Genomic DNA, 17,279 nt, shown 5'->3' on the forward strand with positions numbered 1-17,279 from the left:
TTAGTCATTGTGACCTGCAGTGCGGCCTTGGTAGATTTATTATTAAGCATAGGCTTTTTACGAGCAGATTTTCATCAGTTAATGGCATAATAATTTCATCTCCTATTGCCTTACGTATTATTATTACGTGTTTGCATCAAGATGTTGTCTCGTAGCTAATTATTATGCGCGTTTAGCATTGAGAAAATAGCATTTAAGTTATAGAAATGTGACGTTAGTATATCGTTGGTCGCATTGGCCGCTAGATGACAGTTGAGAGGTCAAAAGAAAATAGAAAACAAAAAAAAAATGTGTCCCAATAAAATGAAAATCCAACACACGAAAAATCTAGAAAGAGAGAAGAAGACAAAAAAAAATTATTTTCAAGTAAGACGCGCGGCCGAAACTGTAAACGAAAGCGGAGGGAAGGGAGGAAATCAGGATGAAAGGAGAGAGGCGAAAGAGAGAGGAAAGAAAACGGGTGGCGTCTGCAGCCGTGGCCGCTGTGGCGCTGTCTGTCGGGGAAGAGCCCGAGTCTCTCCCTCTCTCTTTTTTCTTTCTTTTCTTTTTTCGCTTGGCTTTTCCGTTGGCTTTTCAAGTGAAATGTGGTCAAATCCGTCTCTCTCCTGTTAATACGGAAAGTCGTCATTATTGAGCTTTCTCTCTTAAAAATAAATGTATATTCATCAACTTGGACGTTTCTATCGAATTTCAGTCGAATATTTTCCAACGTTTGAATTACGTGGTGTAGCGCCACGTAAAATAAAATAGATATCCCCCCCACCCCAACTGAAAAAGCAGACACACATTTTGACGTGTGCTTGACTACGAGTATCAAGGTGCCGACGGCTAACAGCTCCGAACGGCTGGGGCTGGGGGGACTCTCCAAGCCAATGTGGCAATTGTGTTCAGTCGAAGTTGCTGCTGAACGAGAACGAGACGTATCTCTGAAACTTCTCCGAACAAAATCATTTTTTTTCCCCCTCTTCTTCGTCAATCACACACACAAACACACCAAATCCCCGACGAAATCGATCTCTCTCTCTCACTGGTGTCGTGTGTGTTTCTCCCTCAATTTCGACGAATAATTAGTCTTGGAAAAAATCGCCATTACTCCCCACCACAAAAAAACGTTCAAATGACTCAATCGATTGGCTTTCTTTTTTTCGAAAATTGAATTCTCGGTGTGTCTGTGCTGCCGAGTCTCTTTTTTATTTTTTGGCGCAAGCATAAACTTTGGTGGGGACATATATCCAACGAGTGTGTTACGTGTTGGACGTGTGGTGTGTGTGTGGTGTGTGTTGCAGTGTCTGTGTGTCGACTGGAATCTGGCCAAAAGCAAGCCGAGTCTCGTGTCTTGGATTATTGCACAATTTAAGACTTACCACTTACTCACTACTACCACATACCTCTAACCTCATCTCTGCGGATCTATTCAAACTCGGCACATGCAGGTATGCAATCATCATTTCTTGTGGGATGGGGGGGGGGAGAGAAAATTTCGCCAACAAAAATGGCGTGTGTGGAATGACACATGTGCTTTCTTAAAATATTGTTGTAACCTGTTGAGTGAGTATAAGTTGAGTAACCATCCGGTCATAGAGACAATTGATTGCATGTAATAATCATCATGCCGGTTGTTTTCTTGGGGGATTTTTGTATTTTTTGACCGAATTGGTTTTTGGGGGGACCTTCCGCCCGCGTCACTATCAAACCGCACACACACAACACCAGCGTGAGATTGCAATCAATATTTCACTCTCTTATGTCTGTGTGTGTGTGTGTGTATAGGAGGATGCATCGAAAGGGGGGGTCAAAACGTGTTGGTCATATATATTCCCAGCGTCTGTGTGTTTTGATTTCCAGTCAACGTCCATTTTTAGGTTTTGTTCATTGAGGAGCCCCATACACACACACACTGAGAAATTTGAATGGTTGAGGGTTTTTTATTTCACAGTGAGGGGAACAAGCCCCAGCATATATTTCGAACCTGGGGTTGTTTCCGAAGGGTGTGTGTGGTTGTGTGTGGGGAGAGAGAAAATATTTTGTCTCTCCCCTTCCTCTTTTCTTTTATGTTCATCTTTCAGTTTTTCCCAGTTAGTGACGCGTCAAGTGGTTGTTAACCCGCTCGCTAGGTGGTGTTGTTTGACAAGCGCGCGAGAAACTCCCTTTCGAAATGTGTGTGTGTGTGGAGGAAGGGGGGACTCGACTGGGAGGGGTAGGGAAAGCAGTAGACACAAGGCCATCATTTGGAAACCCATCGTCTCATTACACAAGTGGTGGCCCTTTTTTTTCAAAAAAAAATATAAAAGTATTGTGTTCAAAGAGTTTTTTCTTTCTTCGGGTTGCAATTCAATTTCGATATCAGAGAGAGAGAGAGAGTTTCCAGGGAAAAACAAAAGTTCTGGTACATACTACTGGGAAATCTATAAATTCCAAGTGTTTGAAAGAGTCCAAGGTTATTGTGTGTTTTATAGTTTTTATATCACGACCTTGTGGATGTTTGTCTGTCTGTTCTTAACGTCAATTTTTAGTATTCCTTGTTTGTTTGACGAATGATTTAATAACGTGATATTTTGCAATTGCAGGTTGATTCAGCATGAAAACAGGCCATGTTGTGGAAAGATTAAAGCATTCGAGTAGCAGCAGCAGCAGCAGCAGACTGGAGCCTCAACGGATGTGGAGCTAAGAGCGGGGCAGCCAATAAGATTATTGGTTGCGTGCGGAGTAATGTCGGAGGTGCTGCCTCCGAAACGTCAGGCGGCCGTGGATCGACTGCGGAGGCGAGTCGAAGTCTACACCAAGGATCATCAGGATCGATTTATGCACTATGATCGAATCGGACCGGCCTTGTGCGAACAGCAAATGCAAGAGTCGTTCGCATTGAAGCAAAAGTATCTCGACCCCAAAGCCAAAAAGACGAGTAGCAACAGCAAGAGCAATAAAAGCAGCAGCAGCAGTAGCGGCGGAATTAATAACAACTCAACTACTAATACCGGTGGTGGTCCGTCCAGCACCGAACGTACAAAACCGGCTACGGAGACTCACGCCGGCAACACGCAGTCGGTAAGAAACAAACCATCGAAATCTTTTTTACTCTCTTTTTTTTATTACTATCCCTATCATCGATCCCTTGACTCCTTGTGCGACGCTCCTGTAAGGAGTTGCTCTTTGTCTCTCTGTGTGTGTGTGGTGCCCACCAGCTGAATCATTGATTCCCGCTACCCCTTCCGCACCCCTACTACTACACTACTCCCGCTCCTCTTGGGTAGGAGAAATAGAAAATGTCTTACGTACAAAAATGTGATGGACTTTTGCGTGAGAAAATAGCGCCAAGATTATTATAACTGCACTGGAAAGAAAAAGAAAAAACCCGTTAAACAGATGCGATCAAAAGAGGTCGTTCACCACCATCACCGGTAGCGAAACCAGCGCAAACGAACCCATTTCTTTTCTTTCTGTGGGGGGGAGGAGGATGTGTCCCGCAATTTAACCGGTGCGCGCTGTGTGTATATTTCAACACAAGAAACCCCGAAATAGAAGAATTATAATGCTCATTGTATTTTTGGTAGGAAATATTTTTGAGAAAAATATAGAAATCATGTGATGATCGGGTCAAGCGCTTTCGTGTGTTTGTGTGTGTCGGTGACCTCATTGTCCTGTATTTTGCCATCGAGGATGTTAGGTGTGTAGAGGAATGGCCGTACAGTAGAGGAGGAACCTACACACAAGGTTCTTTGACCGTGTAGAGAGAGAGGGGGGAAGAAAGGTATTGAACCTCGGGGCAGAATGAGAGGAAGAAGAAGAAAGAAGAAGAAGAGAACTGTCGCGCTCTCTCTCTCAACTTCTTGTTCGTCGTGTCGGACCAATCAGCGGCGTTGATGCGAGCCATCACTGATAGAGTGTGTACTACTACACCAGCGCACTCGGGGTAGGGGCTCTCGGTTCGGTCACGGGGTGGTCCAGGTAGCCAATAGGGAGGGCCGGAATCTCTCTCTACACACACTGTGAGATATCCCGGAGATGGGGGTGGTGTGTTAAGGACTTGGCCCACCTCCTTCTCTTCTCTTCTCTCTCGTCTAACTCCGCCGCGAACTATTGATCCCCTTTTTGGCTGTGGATAAAAAGAGGACTAGTACCACCACACACACACCACCCTTCCTAACTCTCCTTGACTGTCCGCCTCCTACTCCGCCAAAAAAGAAGAGTGAAGGGGGGGCTTTGACTCCCTATTTTCCCCTCTTCTTCTTCCGACATTCGATTATCGACCCGGCAACCATTTTCTTCTCCCTCTTTTATTTTATTTTTGTCTTGCAACACATTTCAAACATATTTTGGTTGGGGAAATCAATCAATCAATAATTTTTAAAAAAACTGACAATTATGTTTTGTTTATTAGAATAAGTACGGGAAGCGTCCGCTGGACGAGAGCGGAGATGGAGGAGGGAGTGAGTCCAGCGGGATGAACGGATCATCATCCCAAAATCAAAATCAACAAAATCACTCCTCCTCCACTTCGTCGTCGTCGACGTCGGGCGGCGGCGACGGACCACCGGCCGCCAAGATCCAATGCACGACGACGACGACGGCTAGCTCATCGGCGACGGCCTCTGGTGGCGGCCCAGCCAAATTCTCGGTCGAAATCGTTCAGCAGCTCGAGTTCACCGCTAGCGCCAGCGGCGCCACCAGCGTCTCTGTCAAGACGCTCACCAACACATCCGTCAAGAGCGAGGTGAGTTATTTCAATGATGATGATGATTATCAATGACGCTCATCCGGTCATTATCCAGTCACACACACACAAAAAGAGAAAACGACGAATTGAATTTTTATTTTAAAAAATGTTTGGTGTGTTTTTTTTCTCCCTAGACTCAGGTGTCGCCATCCAACGGCCAAGATGGCCCGCCCGAAATGAAAAAGGAGAAACGATGCGACACGCCCGACTTTATGGCGGAATTGAACGGCGACTCTGATGAAACGGCGGCCGATTTAGCCAATTTGGAGCGTTTCATCTCGGAGGACACGTCGGATGGAATCATCAATGCGGATACGTTCAAAGATCTGATCTCAGAGATACACGATCTGCCTCCTGAATTTATGGAGGAATTCGATTTCGACACGACAGACACCAACATCAAAAGTGGCGGACTCTTGTCCGATCCATTCGGCGCTCCTTTGGTATCCGACGGATCTCGCACGGTCGACTCCATCGTCTCACGACTCAAGCAGGAAGAGGTGGAAGCGGCCGACCGCGAAATCCAGGCAGCCATGCTGGATATCGGCAAATCGATGAGCATGAACGCCCAGTCGAGTAGCAGTTCCAGTAGCTGCAACAACAACAACACGTCATCATCCATCTTGACGACGAGTATAACGACATCCAGTTGCAGTACGGCCACCCTATCATCGACATCAACTGGATCATTTAACAACAACAATCCGACTGGGATTGCTCCAGGGCCGTTTGTTGATACCTCCAAAAGCACCCCGCCCATCCAGCATCAACAGCAGCAGCAGCAGCAGCAAAGAGTGGACAACAGTGCTGCCGTCGCTGGTGGTGGCAATGGCATGAATAATCGGCAAATGCCGCAACCATTTGGAGTCAATTCCGGTGGCCCGGAACTCAGTCCGGCCGCGTTGACATTGAAGCAAATGGCGGAGCAACATCAACACAAAGCTCAGATGGGTATGACTCCGGCGGCCATGAATCAGGCCTCGACAGGTCTCTCTGCGCCCCCGACAATGGCCAATCAAGGTGCACCTTTGGTTCCTCCCCACCATCCGCCTGTCGTCAACAACATGCGGATGCGGGGCAATTTCCAAGACCAGCAGCAGCAACACCAACAACAGCAGCAGCAGCAGCCTCAGCAACAACCGCAGTACAACAATCCATCCGCACAAGGCCCAACCCAGCAGCAGCAGCAACAACAACAACAGCAGCAAGCGAATCAGTTCATGAATCGAACGCCGTACACGGGCCAAGGTGGCTACGGTCCCAATAGTCCAATGATCAAGAAGGAAATGCCCTATTTTGCCAATTCGCCCTTGGGAGGCAACAGCCCCGGACCTGGGCGACCAGTCCAACAACAACAACAGCATCAACAACAACAGGGCATCCCCGGTAGCCAACATCAAGTCCCTGGTGCCAAATCATCACCTGTTCCAATGAGCCAGACAAGCCCAATGGGACCACCTACCCCTCAGCAAATGCAACAACAACAACAGCAGCAACAACAATTCAACGCTCGAAAAGCGCCAACGCCGACGAGTACAACTGCAAGTGGCAATAACACGAGCGGTAACAGCGGTCGGACACCTCCGCCATCAGCTGCTGGACCGGGCAGCGTCCAGTTTAGCCAAACTCAACAGCAACAGATGCACATGAGTAGCAGCGGAGGCAACAACGGTCAACAAATCCAGGTAATTCCGAATTTTTAGTCGTTGTAGGGTGGTGGGGGGAGATATGCCCCCATTTCTTCATGACAATAGAGGTCGAGTGTAGTAAGTAGCAGGAGGACAGAGAGACTCCAGCAGGAGGAGGAGGAGGTATTCGTGGCATGGATATATAACCCTCAAGGTCAGTTGGGTAGAGAGCAAAGCGCGCGCGCTCACTCACTCGGCCGAGCACAGAGACCCCTTAAAAATGGCCCGCAGCGTCTAACTTTTACTAACTAACATACGGAGGCAGCAGCAGCAGAAACGTCGCCGGATGTGTCGCCCCTCTCTTTTTTAATTCTTTCATTCCTTCATTCTCTCTGTCTTCTTCTTCTTCTTTCCCAACTAACATTCCATCCGCATAATCATTCGAGCGGAAGTTGGGAGGACACTGGAAACATGTCTGGTTTTAGCGACTTGTCGTCTTTGGAGGTGATGGCCTCTTTTTCTTCTTCTTAAAAATTAAGAAATGTGCGTTACGACAACTTCAAGTTGTTGTTGTTGTTTCCATTCATTTTCTCTTGTGTGCGGCGTCGAGAGAGAAAAGCTCAGTTTCAATTCTTGAATGTTGTTATCGCCCACGAAAGAGGACGGGGGAGAGCAAGCACGAAACGGTAGAGAAAAAGAGAGAATAAGAAAAAGAAGAAGTAAGAGAATAAGTAAAAAAAGAGAGAGAAAGAGGGCCATGGAAAACACAGGTTGAGTGGCCTCTTTTCGGTCATTGGACATTTTCCCCCTTGAGGGCTCTTTCTCGCTCTATACCCCTCCCTCCTCCTCCTCCCTTGGAAATGGATATATATATATATATGCTATACTGTATTTTTCCGAGAACACAACATACAAATATTCCTTATTATTAGTTAATTCTAGATGGGCTCTCTGCCATCTAGTGGCCAAATTTGGAAAAACCCACAAAATTTCATTATTTTTCTACGAATTATTTTATGACTTAACCAACAAAACAACTATTTCTTTTGTTTGGATATATTGTTGCAGATGGCTGCATCTCATCACATGCAAATGTCAGCGGATGTCAAAGTCAACGCCGGTATGTCCAACATGCAAATGAGGCAGCAGCAGCATATGGTACAACAGCAACAACAGTCCATGTTTTATCAAAATCAAACGGCTGCCGCCACCGGACAACAGCAACCGACTGGAACGCAACAGCAGCAACAATCTCAAACACAAGTCGCGCAACAACAGGCGCAGCAGCAGCAGCAACAACAACAGCCAGGCATGGATAACACGTACACGTACTCTGCCAGCCAGACGCAAACCATCAACTTTACTCAACAACATTTGAGAGCCAATACGAGAATGCCAGCCTCCCTCAGCGTCCAGCAGCAAGCCGCGCAACAACAGCAACAAGCTCTGCAACATCAGCAGGCGGCACAACAACAACAGGTACAGCAAAATAAACTTTGAAACTTGATCAGAATGTTGACAAGGTTCTAATTTGGAATGTATTTGCAGGCCATGATGCGGATGCAAATGATGCAGCAACAACAGCAACATGTACAACAACAGCAGCAACAACAGGGTATGACGCGCCCTCCACCTCCCGATTACAAAACGCCGATGATGGCCGGTGGTGGAGGAATCGCGACACCCGGAGTAGCCGCCGTTGTACCTAACCAGCAGCAACAGCAACAACCCAACGTGATGATTGGGCAACAACAACACATGGGTATGATGGCTGCTGGCAATCAACAGCAAGGAGTTGTTGGAGGAGGATACCCACCGGCCATTCGGCCAGGTATCCGGCCGATGGTTCCCGCTCAATCGGTGGCGGTTGGGCGTCCGTCTCCCAACGGAAACACCTCTCCGATGTTGCAGCAACAGCAGATGCAACAACAGCAACGACCTATGATGAACTACCCACAGCAACAGGTCCAACAACAGCAACAACCTCAAGGAATGATGGGTAAGATTATATCAGCCTTTTGTTTATTTCACGATTATGTCACTTAAGAAGTTGTTTTAAAATGTTGTTTTTCCGGTTATGTCCTATACAGGTATGAACAACATGGGAGGCTACGGCGGTGGCGGCGGTAACAACATGATGATGAATCGGCCACAGTACAACAACAATGGCGGGGGTGGCAATCCGATGGTCAGGGCTCAACGGCCGCCCAACGTGACGGTTGGTCCTGACGGGATGAATGCCTGGAGGCAGCAGCAAATGGCCGCTATGCAACAACAGCAGCAACAAGCCCAACAGCAGCAGCAGCAGCAGCAAGTCCAACAACAGCAGCAAGCTCAACAACCCCAGCAGGCCCAACAAATGGCCCGTTTCCAACAGCAGCAAGCAGCAGCCAACAATCCCAACAACATTCGAATGCAGCAACAAACGTACATGCAGCAGCAGACGTACATGCACGCGGGAAATCAGGGCCAAAACATGCAACAACAACAGCAGGTACGGTTATTGAATTTGTCTGACATTGTGTCGATCAACTAATGATTATTGATGTCGCACAGGTGACTTTGACAATGCAGCAACAACAGGCGCAGCAAATGCTTCATTCGCAAAACATGGGCAATGCCATGATGCAACAGAAAATGCAAATGGCGACGAATATGCAGATGCAACAACAGGGAATGCAGCAGCATATGAGAGTGCCCCAACAACAGCAGCAGCAATTCAGCCAAGCGCAGCAATTTGCTCAGCAGCAGCAATTCAATCCCAACCAGCAGCAGCAACAACAACAACAGTTTGCCCAAGCTCAGCATTTCAACAACGCCGGCCAACAACAGTTCGCCAACGCATCTCAACAACAGTTTGCAACAGCCCAACAGCAACAGTTTAATCAACAGTCTCAGGCCGGCGGAATGGGACAGCAAACTATGCAGCAGCAGCAGCAGACACCTCAACAACCGCAACAACCTCAGCAGCAACAGCAATTTAACAATCCTCAACAGCAGCAACAAGCAGCCAACAGTGGTGTCGTGGGTGGTGTCAGTTCTAGCAGCAACAGTGACTTTAGTTTGGAATTTTTGGATAATATATCCGGCGATAACGGCGGCCAGTTTGGCACAGACGCTCAGGAGCTGCTCAATTCCTTTGACACTGGAGTGGGTTTCAGCTTGTTGGACACGTTATGAAGTGGTTGTTAATCTTCCGTGTCTCTCAGTGTTGAGTGTGCGACCACCTGCCCGTCCATCGTTTGTTTCTTCCTATTGACTATCTACTGCAACGTTGTTGGTGTTGCACACCACCGCAAAAGGACAACAACCAAAAAAAAAAAACAATTTATACGACGAAAAAGTGTGTGTGTGTGACTGTGTGTGTTGAAAAGCTCGGTGACACGTAGCATATTAGCCCCTGTCTCTCTCTCGTTGACTTATACTCTCGTGTTGATTCTCTTATCTCATATCCATAAACAAAAAATGTGTGGCAAGTTCCTTTATTTCGGTTTTCCTCAAAAGAGAACCCGTTCGTTTTTCTTATATTTTCTTCTTCTTCCTATTTTCAATCTGATATACTATATTGTAATTTGGAGGGGGGAGCATTATAATTATTTTTCCCAACTCAAATTTTTCTTTGGGGGATTTCTAAAAATTGTCGACTACAAGACGACTGACGATATACATATTATAATAATTTGTCTCTCCCATCCTCGTTTTGAATTGAATTTGATACTATTACCTGCTATACTACTACTACTATTACTATGTTTTTCTCTTTAATTTTTCTCCTACCCCTCGCTCTTGATTTATATATTTCCCTCCTACCCCCCACCCTCTCCGGAACCAATCAAATCAAACTGTGTGTTGTTTATTTTTTTTATTTTTTTTCAAGCGAAAAGTCGACTTTATATTGGGAGTTTTGCTGGGAATCGTCTCCCAATCTCCTCATGTCCTTACATTTTGTCTCTGCGCTCCGAAAAAATCGATTCAAAAAGTTTTAAAAACCAATTCTTCCCTACGTCTTTTCAAAAAACATTCAAAAAATCATTTCGGTTCGTCGCGCACACAAATTTCTCTCAAGTCGAAATCACTGCAGAAAATGATCAAAACAGTGCCAGTATACCTCCTCCAATCCTTTTCCTCCGACCTCAACAACAACAACAACAACTATTACAACAACGCCTTCCTCCTCCACCGACATTCTTACCACCACCACCACTACTTCTCCCTTCCCCAATCCCCCCCGATTTATATAATTAATTTTTTTTAAATCGATGATCGAACGAGCTGTGTGTATATTTTTTTATACTCTCGCGCCAAAACAAAAATAATGTTGTTCTGAATTATGCAATATACATGTTAAATGACCAATTGCGGAGCGTTTTATTTTTAGCAGCTGGTACACCATACCGCGCCATCTTTCGTCAACTGGCGTCTAAAATTTGAAACGAATGGGGTTTTTTGTCCGAGATTATTATTATTCTATTGATAGACGTGTGGGTTGTTGATGTCATGCGAAATCAACTCGTGTGACTCGTCGGCTGTACATGTGTAATATAAAGTTGGCAATGCCAGCAAACCCTCGCTCAGGCGTAGCGTGATAAACTCAAAAGACTTTTTGTTTTCGTTTCAATTTTGTGTGTTCGCTGCTCAAGAACGTATGGAAGGGTGGGGAAATCCTTGAAATAAAAGGCCACGGGCATGTGTATGTACTTGCAAGCGAGTATAGTCTATAGTAGCATCGTCCAGGAATCGAATAACACAACCTTGAACCATAAAGGACAATAATTTTGTTGGAAAAAAGAAAAAAAGAAACCAAAAATTTCCCTTCTTGGAGCTGCTCGGCGCGTATATGTCTGGACACCAGCACTAAACCACTCTCTTTTGCGTCTCCCTTCGTCTCTGTGTTATCATCCGTCTCTCTTTCTCGTCCCATTCGTTGCCGCTTCTTTGCTGCTGCTCAAGTCGTTATTATTACATGTCCTTATTAGTTATTGCCAGAGTGAAATTCAAATCGTAGTATAACCCCAACATTTTCAGAATCTGCTGTTCATTTTCGTTGTTGCCGAGCGCACTTGGCGGCCACTCAACGTGATCGGTGTCACGTCACATATCACGTTCCCCTCCACGCAATTTCTTTTTTTGTTGTTGTTTCTTTTCTTTAAAAAAGAAACGCAACTCTCATTATAACAATCCAAAGTCCCTTCCAGTTTGCTTGCACTCGACGCATATTATACTTGTGTCTGTCTCCAATAACTGACACATTTACAAAGAAGCTAAGACGATCGCGTTTTGTTTGTTTGTAAGCGATAAATATTTTCCGGCATATACGAACATTATCAGGCATGAATATGTTATTACAAGCCATAAATAAAAAGTCATTAACTTGATTGGGGTCGGAACCTTTTTTTAAAAAAAAAATATCAGAAAGACAGAATTTCCTCAGCCTTGACGCATGACGACACACAAGATGCTGTTTAGCAGTCACCTTCGATCTTAATGTTGTTAGTTTAAATTTTCATTAAACATGGCGGCTTCCATGCGATTGTCACGTGCGGTTACTCTACTTTTACGTCGGTCGGATAATTTTCGACGAGTTCCTCAACCTACAACTTCTTCGTTACTTGCCAAATGTCAAACGTCCAATACTAATCATTCTTTGAATCGCTTTATATGTACAACACAATTCCTTAAGAATGAACAGCAGACCAAAGGTAAATTCTGATTCAGTTCTTTCTTTGTTGAAGCATGATTTTTTACTTGATATTGTTTTGATGATTAGCTGTTCCAGAGAAAAGAGAGTTTCAGGCTGAAACTCGAATGCTCCTGGACATTGTGGCAAAGTCTCTGTATTCTGAGAAAGAGGTTTGTCCTTCACACATTAACAATGCATTATTAGTATCAATTTACCATGTTGGCTTTATAGGTTTTTGTACGAGAACTGATATCCAATGCCTCTGATGCATTGGAAAAGTTTCGCTACCTGTCCCTTATTGGGACACCCTTGGAAAACAGTCAAAGGCCATTGGAAATCAAAATCACTGCAGATAAAGAAGCCAAGACATTGACCATCCAGGTAATGAGAATCCCAAAATGCTTTTGGCACAACTCTTTATAAATCGAAATGAAATACCCTTCAGGATGATGGCATCGGTATGAACAAAGAAGAAGTGATCAACAATTTGGGAACAATTGCTAGATCAGGTTCAAAGGTGATGTTGAAATACTTAAAATCAATTAATAGAAAAAATAATAACCAATACTGCTTGCCACAGGCTTATATAGAGCAATTGAAAAGCAAAGGCGGAGCACCAGACTCGGTATCGAATATCATCGGTCAATTTGGTGTCGGCTTTTATTCGGCATTTATGGTCGCCGATAAAGTTGATGTGTTTACCAAGTCATCACAACCTGGCAGCGTAGGATTGCACTGGAGCTCAGACGGGTTCGTCGTTACAACATATCTAATTATTGTAACTGCGTTCTAAATCTCGTTTATAATGATTGCAGTACTGGAACATACGAGCTGTCAGAAGATGACTCAGTTGAAGCTGGAACAAAAATTGTCATTCATCTTAAAAGTGATTGCACCAACTTTTCTCAGGAAGACTCAATCAAGGGTAAAAATTCATTGTCCAGTTTAAAAGCTATCTTGTATTTTAACTCAATTGCTGTCATTCGGAAATTTCAGACATTATCCAACGATACAGCAATTTCGTGGGTAGCCCGATTTCTGTTAATGGAACAGTCGTCAATACAGTTCAGGTATTAATCGTTTTACAAACTTGCCTCTGAGGAAACGGGAATTGAAAGTCATTGGTCCGGTTTTAGCCATTGTGGTTGATGGAACCCAAAGAGGTGACAGCTGTCCAACACGACGAATTCTACCGGTTCATTTCCGATTCTTACGATCGCCCGCGTTTCATTCTCCATTACAAAACCGATGTTCCTCTCAACGTCCGCGCTCTCATCTACTTCCCTGAGGGCAAACCTGGGTTGTTTGAAATGAGTCGAGAATCCGACGCCGGATTGGCACTTTATTGTCGGCGTGTCTTGATCAAGAACAAAGCCGAGGATCTTCTCCCCAAATGGCTTCGATTCTGCAAAGGTGTAGTTGATTCGGAAGACATTCCGCTCAATCTTAGCCGTGAATTGCTCCAAGAAGGTGCTCTCATCCGGTAAAATGCTTCTGTGATATTATTTTCCAAGTTGTGTCTTATCCTTTTATTTTAAATTCTATGTGTAGGAAACTGCGGACAGTGTTGACCAACAGAATACTTCGATTCTTGCACGACAAGTCACAAAAGGCCAAGGAAGAATACGAACGTTTCTACCGTGATTACGGCATCTTCCTTAAAGAAGGAATTCTTTCTTCTACCGAACAATTGGAAAAGGTACTGATAAATTGAAGATTTTAAAATGTTTACATTTGTTAATTGAAGTTAATTTTGAATTTTAGGAAGAGATTTCCAAACTGTTGAGATACGAATCTTCTCAACTACCCCCTGGTGAAAAAGTCAGCATCGCAGAATATTGCAGCCGTATGAGAGCGGGACAGAGGGATATTTATTATTTAGCCGCTCCCAGTCGAGCATTAGCCGAGTCTTCTGCTTACTATGAGGGTATACATAATTTAGTTTTGAAATTATAAATATTAACATGGTTTTAATGTTTTTAAATTAATTTGCAGCAATGAAGAAGCGAGATGTTGAAGTCTTATTTTGTTTTGAGCCCTACGATGAACTAGTTTTGCTCCAGTTGCGGGAATTTGATCGCAAACAATTGACGTCCGTCGAAAAGGACATGCGACAAGATTCGGGTGCGGATAAATCCACAGATGCTGATGCTGGTATGCCAATGCATTTGTTCTTAATACTTTTCCGGTGTCAGCTGATGATTCCGTTCTGTTTTCACAGAAAAGACTGGTCTGGATAGCAAAGCGACTGAAGAGATCATCACCTTTTTGTCGGCAACCTTATCCGGCCGAGCCTCAAAGGTTAAAGTGACTCGCAAATTGGAATCCCACCCTTGTGTCGTCACCGTCGAAGAAATGGGCGCTGCCAGACATTTTGTCCGCACCCAGTCACAAGCTGTACCTGAAGAACAGCGCTACAAGATGCTTCAACCACAGCTGGAAATCAATCCAAAGTTAGTCGTTAATTTTTTCCCCATTATATCCATTATTTTAAATCAAATATTTTATTGTAATATTATCAAGGCATCCAATCATCACAAAGATGCACAAGTTGAAAGATGAGAATCCAGCTTTGGCATCTTTGCTTGCTAACCAGCTCTTTGCTAACGCTATGGTGTCGGCTGGCCTAGTGGACGATGCCCGGCCTGTTGTTGCCAATATGAACGAATTGTTAACTATGGCCCTGGAGAAATACTAAGCAAAACGTGTCCCCCATTTAGCAGCCATTGTGTTCTTTCTAGTTACCGTTAAATAAAGTCATTTCGTCTTGTAAAAAAAGAAAGAATGTCGTTTCGAGGGGTTGGTCATGCCCAGCATTATTTCACAACTATTGCAGGGTTTCTACGCTCTTTCGTTCCTTAAAAAAAAAATATAATCTTGTTTGACCGCAGGGGATGTGTCTGTGACTGCGTCACAGATAAGTAAAATTTTCGTTCGTCTATTAGTTACCAGAGGACGGTAGGTAAGCAGCAGCCAAACACTTGTTTCACTTTTGGTTATTTCGCGTGCAGTAATTGGATTTGAACAGGTAACTATTTTCGAATTTCACCTGTGAAATAATTTTCAAAGTAATAAAAAGATTTTGGTTTAACGAAATTTTTTCCAGGAAGAGAGAAAAGTTTATTGTTTTAAATATATAAAAACTAAAAAACGTAACGCGTGAAAAATAAAATGGAGGCAAGCGATGGACAGATGGCTGAGATAAACCTCAAAACCCTTTTCGTCACATGTAAAAGCCAATGGAACGGGGACCTGAGTAAACACAAAGAAGTAAGAAATCATTGGACACCTTACAACGTGTTTTTGAATGTAAAATTTGTAATTTCTTTGCAGGCTGAAACGACATTGAAAGCTACGCAAAATGCCCTTCAAGCTCTGTTGCAACAAGTCAGCATTCGCTGCAAAGAGAACGACAAACAAATGAAAAAACTCCAAACACAATTATCGGTTCGTTCTCATTTGAAAGTGTAGAAATATTAAAACATATTAAAAAATTTTATACAATTTCAACAACAGGATGTTGCCGCTCATTTGAGCAAACCATCGGATGAGCAACGCACTCCGGAAGAAACGGGAAATTTACTTAAAACTTACAACGAATTGTTAGCCGAATCTAAAGTTAGTGCCAAGCAAACGACGGATCAATTGTCGACTTTCGGTTCTATCCGCAACGCTGTCGTCTCTATGGAAATCAAGACTTCTGATGGAGAAAAATTGGCTGCTCCTTTATTTGATTCGGCCCTTCTTAATTTTCCTTCGGAAGGATCAGACGCGCACGAGACCAACCTCTTAACGTCATTGTCATTTTTGATTCTATCGTGCACTCGTAAAGAACAGTGGAAGGCACCAGTGGCTGCAGTCAAACCTGACACCACTGCATCATCCGAATCGACCGAAAAAGTCAAGACGAAGAAACAGATCAAGGCGGAAGCAGCAGCAGCAGCTGCATCGGAAGGAAATAATGCAGTTAAACCAGAAAAGGAAAAAAGTAAAGCCACTCCAGAGAGATGGGCCAACAAATCTACAGGTGGAAAGGAAGCCGAGTTTAAGAAGCCAATGGATCGTGGTGCCAAGGGCGACAGAGGACCGCACAAGCCTCACGAACATCATGGTAACAAACCGCAACACATGGACAATAAGTTCAACAGGGGGGGCCCGGCTGATAAATCGTCTGATCCGAGAAAACCATTTCATAATAACGTTCAGACTCCAAAGAAAGTTGGAGATTTTATCCCGCAGCAGCGACCAGCTTTTCATAACGTACCAATGTCACCACCAAGGATGCAACCGCCGAATGTTTATCACGCACCACCAGCACAGCCAATGATGATGCCACCGTCGTCGTTTTGTACCCCACCCCCGGTTGTTTTACCATCTTTGGTTTCGCTGCACAACAAAAAGGCATTTTTGGTTCTAGCAGTTAATGGCAAGCAATATGGAAAAATTGTCATAGAACTTCGACCCGAGTGAGTCTTATCTCAGAGACATAATTTGTTTCGTTAATTTATTTTTACAATTATTCGTTTATTCAGCGTGGCTCCCATCATGTGCCAAAGATTCGCTCAAAACTGTTTGTCTACGGAAGGAGAATCCTACCGAGGAACAGTCATTTATCAAGTAATCGACGATTCTATTTGATAAAAACATTTTTATTTGAAACTTATTTTACGTGTTTTTAGTCGAAGCCGAAGGCATTCATTGCGGGAGGAAGAATTCCCGGGCCGGAATCACTTTACATGGCGGATTCGTCTCCATTAAAAAAGATTCGTGGGTCAATATTTTTCAGATTGAAACGTGACTATGCCAAGACTCAGTGCAGCATCGTATCGACCGATTTCACCATTCATCTCAACGATGAAAAAGCCGATAACCACAGAACATCCACAGTATTCGGTTACGTTTGCGACGGATTAGCCGTTTGTGACGCCCTAAGTTACATGGATTGCGAAAAAGATCACGTTGCTGTATGCTCGGCTGGAATCGAATAGGCGATTAGTTGCTGTCCTTCAATTGCTTTTGTTACGATGTTATTAAATATGTGGAATCCATTAAATTAAAAAAAAAGATGGAGAAACGCACATCGTGCTATTTCACGGTCATATACACACACAGATAATCGGTTGTATTTTTATTATCAATTTAGATTCTAGTATTGAAAGGGGAATTAAATGAGAACTCTGCTGGCGCAATACGTTTTTTGTCCGATTTGTCAATTAACTTTTACATTTTTGGAAAAGATTAAAAAAATACAAAGAAT

At 44.0% G+C, this 17,279-nt stretch overlaps 3 protein-coding genes across 5 annotated transcripts; all 3 read left to right on the plus strand.

The window, feature by feature from the left end:
* Positions 1 to 489: 489 nt before the first annotated feature.
* Positions 490 to 10,698, plus strand: LOC124200305 (neurogenic protein mastermind-like). 2 transcript variants are annotated; one of them, XM_046596500.1, is made up of 8 exons: positions 490 to 1,433; positions 2,568 to 3,045; positions 4,379 to 4,711; positions 4,849 to 6,399; positions 7,411 to 7,821; positions 7,891 to 8,341; positions 8,433 to 8,836; positions 8,899 to 10,698. In XM_046596500.1, the coding sequence occupies exons 2-8, from the start codon at positions 2,710 to 2,712 to the stop codon at positions 9,520 to 9,522; spliced, it is 4,110 nt and encodes a 1,369-aa protein (XP_046452456.1). In that variant the 5' UTR covers positions 490 to 1,433; positions 2,568 to 2,709; the 3' UTR covers positions 9,523 to 10,698. The 2 variants fall into 2 exon arrangements, with proteins under 2 accessions (XP_046452456.1, XP_046452457.1); XM_046596501.1 differs by having other exon boundaries at positions 835 to 1,433; positions 8,433 to 8,835; positions 8,893 to 9,090.
* A 1,089-nt stretch (positions 10,699 to 11,787) lies between these two features.
* LOC124200308 (heat shock protein 75 kDa, mitochondrial-like) lies at positions 11,788 to 14,804 on the plus strand. Its single transcript, XM_046596504.1, has 13 exons — positions 11,788 to 12,041; positions 12,110 to 12,192; positions 12,254 to 12,403; positions 12,468 to 12,539; positions 12,603 to 12,772; positions 12,838 to 12,947; positions 13,019 to 13,092; positions 13,159 to 13,505; positions 13,574 to 13,721; positions 13,787 to 13,949; positions 14,018 to 14,176; positions 14,244 to 14,475; positions 14,546 to 14,804. The coding sequence occupies exons 1-13, from the start codon at positions 11,855 to 11,857 to the stop codon at positions 14,718 to 14,720; spliced, it is 2,070 nt and encodes a 689-aa protein (XP_046452460.1). The 5' UTR covers positions 11,788 to 11,854; the 3' UTR covers positions 14,721 to 14,804.
* A 105-nt stretch (positions 14,805 to 14,909) lies between these two features.
* LOC124200310 lies at positions 14,910 to 17,181 on the plus strand. Of its 2 annotated transcripts, none has more exons than XM_046596506.1 (6): positions 14,910 to 15,050; positions 15,129 to 15,292; positions 15,356 to 15,469; positions 15,539 to 16,488; positions 16,555 to 16,639; positions 16,702 to 17,181. In XM_046596506.1, exons 2-6 carry the CDS (start codon positions 15,194 to 15,196, stop codon positions 17,008 to 17,010), a joined length of 1,557 nt encoding a protein of 518 aa, XP_046452462.1. In that variant the 5' UTR covers positions 14,910 to 15,050; positions 15,129 to 15,193; the 3' UTR covers positions 17,011 to 17,181. The 2 variants fall into 2 exon arrangements, with proteins under 2 accessions (XP_046452462.1, XP_046452461.1); XM_046596505.1 differs by having other exon boundaries at positions 14,950 to 15,050; positions 15,102 to 15,292.
* Positions 17,182 to 17,279: the final 98 nt, after the last annotated feature.

The sequence above is a fragment of the Daphnia pulex genome, chromosome 8, assembly GCF_021134715.1.
Source record: "Daphnia pulex isolate KAP4 chromosome 8, ASM2113471v1".
In the NCBI taxonomy this organism is placed as follows: domain Eukaryota; kingdom Metazoa; phylum Arthropoda; class Branchiopoda; order Diplostraca; family Daphniidae; genus Daphnia; species Daphnia pulex.

Excerpts from the sequence above, each read along its gene's own strand:
- LOC124200308 (XM_046596504.1), top strand. The coding sequence starts at position 11,855 with ATGGCGGCTTCCATGCGATTGTCACGTGCGGTTACTCTACTTTTACGT. Across the intron at positions 12,042-12,109 it reads GAATGAACAGCAGACCAAAG|CTGTTCCAGAGAAAAGAGAG; the intron begins GTAAATTCTGAT and ends TTTGATGATTAG. Across the intron at positions 12,404-12,467 it reads CCAAGACATTGACCATCCAG|GATGATGGCATCGGTATGAA; the intron begins GTAATGAGAATC and ends AATACCCTTCAG.
- LOC124200310 (XM_046596506.1), top strand. The coding sequence starts at position 15,194 with ATGGAGGCAAGCGATGGACAGATGGCTGAGATAAACCTCAAAACCCTT. Across the intron at positions 15,293-15,355 it reads ACCTGAGTAAACACAAAGAA|GCTGAAACGACATTGAAAGC; the intron begins GTAAGAAATCAT and ends ATTTCTTTGCAG. Across the intron at positions 16,640-16,701 it reads GAGGAACAGTCATTTATCAA|TCGAAGCCGAAGGCATTCAT; the intron begins GTAATCGACGAT and ends ACGTGTTTTTAG.
- LOC124200305 (XM_046596500.1), top strand. The coding sequence starts at position 2,710 with ATGTCGGAGGTGCTGCCTCCGAAACGTCAGGCGGCCGTGGATCGACTG. Across the intron at positions 4,712-4,848 it reads ACACATCCGTCAAGAGCGAG|ACTCAGGTGTCGCCATCCAA; the intron begins GTGAGTTATTTC and ends TTTTCTCCCTAG. Across the intron at positions 8,837-8,898 it reads ACATGCAACAACAACAGCAG|GTGACTTTGACAATGCAGCA; the intron begins GTACGGTTATTG and ends GATGTCGCACAG.